This window comes from Nestor notabilis, unplaced genomic scaffold (genome assembly GCF_000696875.1).
Source record: "Nestor notabilis isolate BGI_N333 unplaced genomic scaffold, ASM69687v1 scaffold13602, whole genome shotgun sequence".
Lineage (NCBI taxonomy): Eukaryota > Metazoa > Chordata > Aves > Psittaciformes > Psittacidae > Nestor > Nestor notabilis.
In genome coordinates this window covers 65,753-75,933 of record NW_009918807.1, presented here as the reverse complement: position 1 = coordinate 75,933, position 10,181 = coordinate 65,753, and the positions used below count along the sequence as shown (strand labels likewise).

At 33.7% G+C, this 10,181-nt stretch overlaps 1 protein-coding gene across 1 annotated transcript in view; it reads right to left on the bottom strand.

The window, feature by feature from the left end:
- Window positions 1-1,002: 1,002 nt before the first annotated feature.
- Window positions 1,003-10,181, bottom strand: part of LOC104402124 (sodium channel protein type 3 subunit alpha) — a 38,088-nt gene continuing 28,909 nt past the window's right edge. The window contains exons 17-19 of the mRNA XM_010009913.1: window positions 2,902-3,022; window positions 2,155-2,309; window positions 1,003-1,203 (exon numbers count right to left, since the gene is read on the bottom strand). Of these exons, the coding sequence (XP_010008215.1) occupies window positions 1,003-1,203; window positions 2,155-2,309; window positions 2,902-3,022 (477 nt within the window). The remainder of the gene's footprint in view (window positions 1,204-2,154; window positions 2,310-2,901; window positions 3,023-10,181) is intronic.

The following is a 10,181-nucleotide window of genomic DNA, read 5'->3' as shown; positions in this document are numbered from 1 at the left end:
CATCTTGGAAGGGAGCATCTCTTCTGCATTAGTGTCCTCTTAAGGAAACTATTCCAGAGTAGGTCTTCATTACTGAGATAGAGATGAACAGTATAACAAAACTAACTTGGGCAGTTCAAAAAAACCCGAGGTCTTCCATTCTGAGTTATGGGCCCATCTAAATAGGTGTTTTCTCTCCGGGAGTCACAAATCTGATACATTTATATATTTTTAAAGAATAAGTATCTATGGAACCAGGATTTATGCAAACTTCCCAATTAATACAGTACCTTGGGCAGAAATACCTATAAAGCCACATTTGCCCTGAAATGCCTTCTCTCAGTTCCAAACTGTGGACATGTATAGCCAATGAACTGGGTCACATAATGTGTGAAGGCAAGACACCAAAATATTCTGGGAGTAAAACCAGCTTTGATCCCTAAGCAAGGCCTTTGCACAGAAGTGTATCACAGCTGGGAAGACAGCCAAGAAATCTTGTATTCTCTTCTGTCATAAACCCTGCCAAGTCACAGCCATTTTAACTACTGCAGATTGGCAGCCCCTTAAAGCTAATTAATTTTTAGACCAAATAGCCACCGTGTTTCTGTTTTACTGAAAATGATAAAAGAATGGTATTGGGGGACAAAGTACTGAGAAATCAGATGAAATCTAGACCAAATGTATTGTTTCACTTGCAAAGTTGCAGTGTTTGTAAGAGGAAACTTGCACAATGTAGTGTCTATTTGCTAAGGAATAATGTAGTATGAGTCCATCAAAAATAGCATGTTTCAAAATTAGGTTTTTTCCTCATAAAATCTCAAGTTTGGTACATCCTGGGTATGAAATTTATTAACCATGAGGAATGAACAAACTGATGGCCAGCCATCCTTTTCCTTCTGGCATGTAAATCTACTTTAAATAACACATCTGGATCACTGTAGGCTGTGAATTATTTTTGCATGTTTATAAGACTGCTTGGTAGTAAAAAGTTTTACAACATAAAGGACTTAACTACAGTGATTTTTACAATATTAAAGTCTCTGTACTTACATCAACAATCAGGAAGTCCAGCCAGCACCAGGCATTAGTAAAATATATTTGAAAACCATACGCTACCCATTTTAAAAGCATTTCCAAAATGAAAATATATGTAAAAACTTTGTCAGCATATTCCAGCATTGTCTTGATAGTTTTGCGCTGTTCAATATATATATCTTCAAAAGCCTATGAAAAAATACATTCAGGTATTACTAATGTTTCACAGAATATACGATAAAAATAAGCTAGTTTCTCCCCTTATTCTTCCTCATATTTCCCACCTTTAACTGTACTACAAATTGGAGCAATTTGCCCTGTCTGAAGCTGTATATATATATATACATATATATACTATTTTACTAATGAATGAAGAAATAAACTCAAAGCACGAATTTTCATCCAATGTGGTATTAAGAAACTTTCATATACATGCAAAAAACCCCTCAATTCTTATACAAAACCTGTTCCAGATATGTATATTGTGTTCTAGAAAGCAGTTAGGTAGATTACATTTCTGTCCTCCATCAATCCAACTTATGTCTAACAGTCAAACTAGAGCAATGTATTTGTTAGAATGTACACTTTGATACTGTAGCAAATGTTAAGTAAAGCTGGAGAGATGGCTAATGTAAATCTTGTTGGAAAGAGGTTGTTAGGTTTAATTTGTTGTCACACTCTTCCCTATCTTCTGCTTTCAAAAAGGAACAGAATGAACTAATTATTTCATTTTTTGTATGGTCTTTCATAAGCAAAATCCAAGAAGTAGCTGAGGCTAGAAGGAATGAAGAACTTAAAATCATGCATTTAGCTATATATTCAAATGGTCCTTTGTACTCAAATCTCTTGACAAATATGATGAAAATTGGCAGGCAATTTAAATCTTGAGTAGAAATGCTGGCTTAAATAAAACTGTTCCAGCTTTACAGTGGTAAATCAAAAGTATGACTAAAAAAGTGCATGTGAAATTTAACAAATTTCTCAAGTTTGGGCCAAGTTTCATTCCATCATGAAATGCTGGAATGCAGGTAGTTTTATTCAGCTCCAAGTAAAACAAGTCTCTGAAGCAAATCTGAATTTTGCTGTTGCTTCTAAGGAGATATGTAAATATTTCAGCATCTGCAATTTTTTTCTACTTACTAGTGCTCCACTGCTGAGGAGAATCATGAAGACAATGAAAGTCTCAAACCAGTTGTGCTCCACTATGCTGTAGCAGGTTTTTCTGAGATTCCACCAAATTTTTCCTTTGCCATCCTCTATACTTACTTGACAACATGGAAATTTCTTCACACAACCTGCATTAGATTAAGAGACATTAAGATCCAAAAGTAAATTATTTCAAAGTCAATATTTACTGTGGTATCAACATAGTTAAAAGCTTTAACAAATTTGATAATAATTTTCTAAATTAAACACTGGAATCCTCGTTTATAGGATGCTGAATATCCAAATTTAGGTAAGTAATTTGAGGAGAAACCGCACAATAGTGAACATACAGCATGAGTAAGCAATCAAAAAAACCCCCCACTGATATTTTTGACTGTTGGCATGTAAACTGTTCTATTTGTTGATGGACTATGACAAAGATAAATTTGTTCCAAATTTCAGGGGCCCTTCCAAATCAGTGTAAAGTGTTTTAAAAGTAGGAAAGTTAATGAAGTTTCTTAGTTACAAGATCTATGCAGTGGTCAGGCAGATAAAGTTACTCAAAGCCTAGGGGAACCGTGTTTTGATTTCCATTGATTTCCACCATTCTAGGTTGAGTATTTTCTTTTGATTGTTGGGGTCATGAAGGTCCACCAGATTTGAAAGCCCCAAGAACTTAAATATGCCAAGTAATAATGCCATTTTAGTAATACATCTCTTAAAGCACAGTTATTCTACAACCTTCTGTAAAACAGGCTTCAGGTTCAAGAGCTTCTTCACTTTCAATTTCTGCTTGCTCGCCCTCTCCAGGAGGAGCAATATCAACTGTGCTGCCTTCTGATGAACTGGATGCATTTAATTTCTGCAAATAAAATTCCACAGAACAATTTTTTCTCATTAGATAGATATTCTGTAAAAAATGATACTGAATGAAATCATGCCAGTCTGACTTTTGAAGAACGCTAAATTTATACTGATAAATGTGCATCACCATAAGTAAAAATATAGTAATGACACGTGCATTGTATAGTTCTGTTTCCCAGTTTATCTTCTCATAGGGAACAATTATATATAACTTGTCTACTGACCTTGTCCATGTATAAGACTTCTGAAGTATTCTCAGTAGTATTAAAACTGGAGAGCTTGCATGTACCACACTCTCGAGTTACTTCATTTACTGGATTAGACTGAAAATGTGTATTAATTTTCCCAGCGAAATGAACTAACAGAAAGCTCCCCATATATCTTCATGTCCTCTACAGATGGTGTTTTCATAAACATACACCATATCTGGATTAAAAATTTGTAAATTTAATGGCATTTATTGGCAAATTTCTGCACAATCTAATTTTTTGCAGAAAGCACAAATTATATACCAGATCCTAAATAGCATCTTTGCATTCCAGTCTCCTGTGCATACTGAGAGACCCCCTGAGGTTCTTTCCTCAGGTCCTTTCAATCCTGAATTTTTCTATCATTCTACTACTTTTGTGTGCAGTAAAATACTACATTCCTTACTACGGTAAAAGATTAGTGATATAAAGCAACTGAAATTAGGTAACCTTTTACCAAGTACATTGAAACTTGGATCAGGTCAAGCTGTTTATCATACATGCAAGACTGCCCATAATTTTGTCCTTTTAAGAAAGCATATTTTGAAAGGACAGACTTGCCAAAGATACACACAACTAATGCCATAATCAGACACAGAGTTGTAACTTGTATTCAGTTGTCAGTACTGTGTGTCTTTAATTGCTTTCATCCAAAATACATTCTCTTTTACTGTGAAATAAGTCTTGTAATCAGAAAGCAACATTAAAAAAAACACGTCAGTGAAATACTTCTGTTTCATACCATGTAGCAGTAATACACAGGAATTTCGAGGGGGATGGAGAATGCACCTCTAACTAAGTACTTCAAATTGTACAGGCATTGATGTAGCAAATGGGCATTTGGTCACAGACTAGATTTATTGTTTCAGCTAAGCAGATCTGGTCATGCCCTTTGACCTATATGAAGACCTTTCAATAAAAATTTTTTGAGAGAATGCTTAATACAAGTTACTTTTTACATTTAGTTTTCAAGATAGTGACCTTTTTAGAATATATGTAAAGAAATAGTATTCAGATGATTTGAGTGATTTTGCAACAAATAATAATAACTTTTTATAGAGGTATTTCCATGTATTCTCTTCTTCAGAGACACTGCTGCAAATTAAAACTAGTTATTTAACTCTTCAGTTCCTTCAGGAAAATGCATCAGGAACTAAGGGCTTTTTTTCTGCCAGAAATTAAGTAAATGGCACATACATCTTTATATAGTTTGGTAAGCAATTCTTTCTTTCCTCATATTCAACTCTTACATGACATGAATGAAGTTTAAAAAAATATTAATGTTGGGTGATGGATAATTTCAGGGTTAAGTTTCAAGAAGCTGCCCTTCACACACATGTGCAAATGCGGTCAGTACAGGGTCACTCAGACTCAGACTGCATGGCTGTTACTGCACTGTGACCAAAAATAAAGGACTTGTTGCATAATAGATAAGATTTCTGATGGGCACACAGGTATGAGTTTGAAAAATATTCTTTCCCTTCCTAAATATTGTGATGTCATTCACAGAAAATCATGCTGACAAATGTGAAAAGATTTGAATACTTTGAGATTTGGATGTTGGTTAATTTTTGCTTAGTAAACTTGTAAAAAATATAATGTTTTCCTTTTCATACTGCTCTTCCTTTATAATTTCCAAAACTTATGTAAGTAAAATAATTACAGCCATATTGTCTCTAAATAGAATTTTGTTACTGGTCATGGAGATCAATAAGTCTTAAATAAAATATTATGTACCTCTCATTGTGAGAGTATTTTAAACTTTGCTTTCTGTATTACATTTACAGACCAAAATACACATTAATGTATGCTATATTAAGCATTACTAGCACACCACCTTATTATACACACATAACGCTCTCTTTTATAAAAGAAATGAGATTTGTGAATTAACTTTATTTTTATATATCGTTGTAATACAAAGAAATAAGAAGTCTTGAACTTGTCACTGAAATTATAGGCAGTTTCTTCATTAAATAAAAACCAAATATTGTGAAAATAAGAATCTGTCACATTCAAGTTAGGAAAATTAAAACTAATTCATGGCCTGATCCATCATTACAAAATCAATTACTGACTTCATAGTAGCAGGATAGAGGTTCATATTAGGCATCAATTATTAATCTATATGAGTACCAATTAGAGAATTAAAAGGCACTCAATTTTTTAACTGCATCTTCCCATGTAAACTGTTGCAGATAGTCTTGTCAGCATAGTTGCTAAAAAACAAGTGACAGAAGTGCTGTTTATAATCACTACAAACAAAACCTACTATAACTCTCTTCACTTTTTTTTTTCACATAAAGCATTCTATTAATTTTTTTCCAAATAATTTTAAACAATCGTATTATAAAACCAAACTCATTAAGTTAATAAAACTCCTCTTTGCTTCAGGACCCAAAATTAGAAAAGAATCATTACTTTTTAAATAAGGTGACTTTAATGCTGGGGTTTTTTTCTAGCAATAAAACCAATAAAGCTCGAGATACATTATGGATTAACACAGTCTTCTTTTCACCTCATAAATGTGATTATCAGCCCCTTGAACATGCCATGCCCTATAAATACTTATTTGCAACTTCAGTGATATCACATTTTCCTCTACAAGGATACATTTGAAAGCAATTGCTTATGATGCAGCATTCTCAAGGCCTGAATCAGCAAAACAACATGCTTGACTACAGCAGAAGCCTGAGCAATACTGTGGAAATCACACACAAAAATAAAATAGAAAATAAGACTACCTCAGTGGGATTGTTTGGTTTTTTTCTGAAAATAGTATTATATATAAATATTATTGCGTAGGATATTAAAAAAAAAAAAAAAAGCTTCATCACCAACCCAAATACTTGGTTAATATATGTATAGTCAGCCTCCGTTCTGTCCTTTCAGAGCAGTGCATCTCTTTTAGCTTTGATCATTAAAACAAGCTTTGACCAACAGCATGTTAATGTGCCCATTTACAAGAAAATGCATTCACCTAAGACCTGGTCTTGCTCTCATTTGATTTTATTCTAGATTTCAGTAAGAGCAAGAGCAGGATACTAAAATTTTAAGCTTTACAAACGGCTTCATGATTCAAGTGACAATAAAATAAAGGGATTCAGCCATTACAAATTGCCTTTAGTAATTCAGCCATGTGGTTTTATCCTTTGGGTCTTGAAAGCTGCACTGTAATTGAGTGACAAAATATAAAATAATGGGGATCAATGACTCCAAAGTGATTCTAAACTGACTTTCAATCTTAGATGTTATGATATTTGACTTTTATAATATATTGAGGAAGCCACTTTAAAAATCTGTTTCCTTAGAGTTTTTAATGTTCAAAGCATATCTTGGTTTAAAATTTAATCAGTAAAATCTGAGAATTTTCAGAATAGACATCAATATTAATTTCTTTTGTCATCTCTGGAAAATCTATACAACAGTGTAGTATAGGTAGATCAAACTAAACTGTAATCAATAGCACAAAATGAACCATTTGGTTATCCTTTTGAAGCCAGCGAGACTCTGCCTGAAGGAAACAGCTTTGCATCTTGCTGTAGGACTGAAATCTTAATCCTAACAAAATTTTGACACCTAGTTTTACTAGGATAACTTGACCTCCTATGTTTCACGTAACTTTGGCTCCTATGCAATATTTGCTGTCTGTTCCTGAAAGCTCTGACAATTATGCATCATGGAGATTATACTTGCCTATAATTAAAAAAACCCCCCAAAAATGAAAACCAAAAAACCCCAAAACCTAGTGTAAATATACATGGAATTTTATAAAAAATTAGGCTGGCTACTCCACAGTCTTTGTAATTTACACCAAGTGAAGTCCTCCAACTCAGTCACAGACTGCTATCACAAAACACCACTGTTTATGAAGGAGTTTAAAATTTAAGAAAAGAGCATTTGTAAAATGCTTTGCTTTGAGAGGTTTTTAAGGGGGGTTATTTACTAAGTATAGTTTTAGCAATTATGAAACTGTTTACTCTGCTTACAGTTCATAAAACTCAAGATATGCACTGCCCAAATGAATATAGAATGTAGTTTGTAGCATCTTTAAGATTTGCATTACAGTGCGTTGTAGATTTAAAAGTATAAATTGCATGCAAGTGGCTACTGCAATAATTTAAATGTTATTCATGAAGGAGCTGAAGTTGTGGCAGTAATCATTACAAAAACCACTTACCACATTTCATTAAATATCTACATTTATAAGGGCTGAATCAAAAAGGGCTGTTTTTATTTTTTAAAAACTATGCATGCTCCCTTTTTTTTTGGCCTCTTTAATGTATAACATTCCAGTACTTTTATGATCCATACTTCAAAACCTGTAGAGCATGCAGTTATTGCTAAACACAGTATTAAAATATTCAGAAAAATCATTAGCAGGTTAAAAAATGTATGTTGGGGTTGCCAATCCCACCTGACCATGCTGTGATGTGAGTCCCATGACTCAGCAGAGAGCAGCTGTGCATGTTTGTACTGTCTTGCAATGAATAGGAAGGTACATAGCTGAATAGCATGCAGGCCAGTCAAAATCCACTATATAGTGATTATATATATATATACATATATATGTATAACTTGCTTAGGTAACCTGTGTGAAAGTGGTGACACGTTGCTCTACCTGGTTAAAAAGCACCAGAGCTGCATTCTTGATTGCTCCAGCTTGGTTTTACCCCTGTGAGAAGTAAGAATGGTAGGTAGTGAAGTTCAAGACACAGGATCTCTAGTTTTCCTCTTTTTGGAATCTCTAATTCATACATGGCTTTAACACAGTTAAAACAGACTTATTAAATATTTTATGATCAGTTGGCAAAAAGGGAAATACATATCACCTGAAATGCTCAACAAACTTTTTCTACAGAAGTTGTTTATCTTAGAGAAATAAGAAGTGCAGACACTAGACCTAATAAACCACACTCTGTGATTCATAAATAAAAAAAGAATGATTTCAATTAATAAAGATATGGTTAGCAGATTTGGAAAGTATTCCAGTGTTTATGTAGTACTTAATGCATATTAATAAAATTTTAAGAGGTTTTTTTTTTTTGGTTTAATGTTCTAGTCTTCATTTAAGTGACTATGTGATTATGTCTTTTATTTGAAAAAAATGTACATGCAGTAAGTGAAATACATTGAAGATGTGTTTCTTCCCATTTCTCCTTCATCCCCTAATAATAGCGATAGAATTTCTGGGTCTGAATGAAAATAAACCTCCTTAATTTGTGTTTAAATGAAATGTCATGAAGTATCATATTGTATATGTTTAGATTTAGTATGCCGTATACTTTCAACTCTATAATCTCTCTCTACTTCTCAAAAGAGGATTGGATTGGTGTCTGGATGAAGGCCCATCAGTGTGTCCAGAGATGTGGTCTCATTCATTAAGTATCCACAGCCAGTCCATATCTTAAAGAATCTGTGACTTCTGAAGACATCATCCCAGAATTGGCCAATTATAGAAAAGAGAAATTTAGATTGTTGGATATTTTAAAGAAATGTGATAAAAAAATCATCTAACAAACTGATCAAATCAGTGTAAGGTATGTTTTGGCTAAGAAATTTATCGAAGTCCGAAGACAATGCTTAACTTTGGGGAATGCAGTAGGTATGTTCCTGTCTTCACCTAGTCACAAAAGCACTAGTGAAGCCAATCAGAAAACTGAACTTATTCCTTATTTTGAAAATTTAGTGGATTAGGTGATGAAGGATATTTTTAATTTTATTGAAAGCACCTGGTGCAATTTCAGAAGTTAATTGAGCAGTCTTACTTCTCCAATCTGAATTTGTACTTACTGTACATATACTGTAGATAGGAAGGCTTTTGGAATTCTGAATGATAGAGGCCTGTAGGTATATGTATTTCTTTAGTTGTGAAATAAGCTTTCCATTACCGATGAATATCTTTGAAATTACTTTTCCATGTTGAAATCCAAACCTTATTCATAAAGTTGTGATTCAGATAGAATGAACAGATGAAGAGTTGTTAAGCATTACAGAAATACAAGTAAGTAAGGAGTTTTATGTTTGGTAAGATTAACACAATCTATTAATTTCACTGATTAGCAGGCATATTTTATAATAGAAACAGCAGCCCCAATGCTAAATTTAAAACCACCAAATTATCCTCTTTAGTTACTTCTAATTTTCTTACTATCTTCATAGTTAAGTATCTTTAGTATCTTATTTTCAGAGCAGAAATCAGTTATTTCTGATGGTTATTTCACCGGGTATCACCTCTGTTTTCTGCAGCAGATATTAAAAAAAATCCTCCTTCAAAGTATCAATGAAATGGTCGCTTCTTCCAGGTACTTTCCGCCAACTATTATTATAAAGCAGTGGGTAAATTAGAAATCTAATAAATTTTATTGTTCTGTTTAATTCAAATGGAGACATCCCAAAATTTCTAGTGGTACCTATGAGAAAGATCTTCTGTAGGTCTGGAACATGCAGTCAGGCTCCAGATTAAATTCTGGCAGATTTGGCAAGTTACTAACTACCAAATTAATTAGAAAGTGTTTTGATGAAGAGAGGCAGGGAGTAGAAAAAATTACAATTTGTTCCTCACGCGCCTGTTCCATAGCCTTGCTCTTGGCATATTCCTCATTGAGGGATATGCCCTGTTCTTGGCATATTCCTCAGGGGCACACAGCCTCTGCCTCACCTCTAGCATGACCTGTTATTGCTGACAGACTTCAAACAATCATTCTGCTCTTAGCAATAGTGACAGTCAGTGAGACACAAAAAAATGGGTCATTTTACAGTTCCCGTGCAGATCTAGTTTCCAACAACTCTGTTGTTAAAGAAAAAGTTACTAAAGAGGATACCTCCTGAGGGTACTTTAATTGCTAAGTACTGCCACACTTAAGGCAGGGAAAATTTTGCCTCATCTCTTACCCCTCCTTTTGAAGA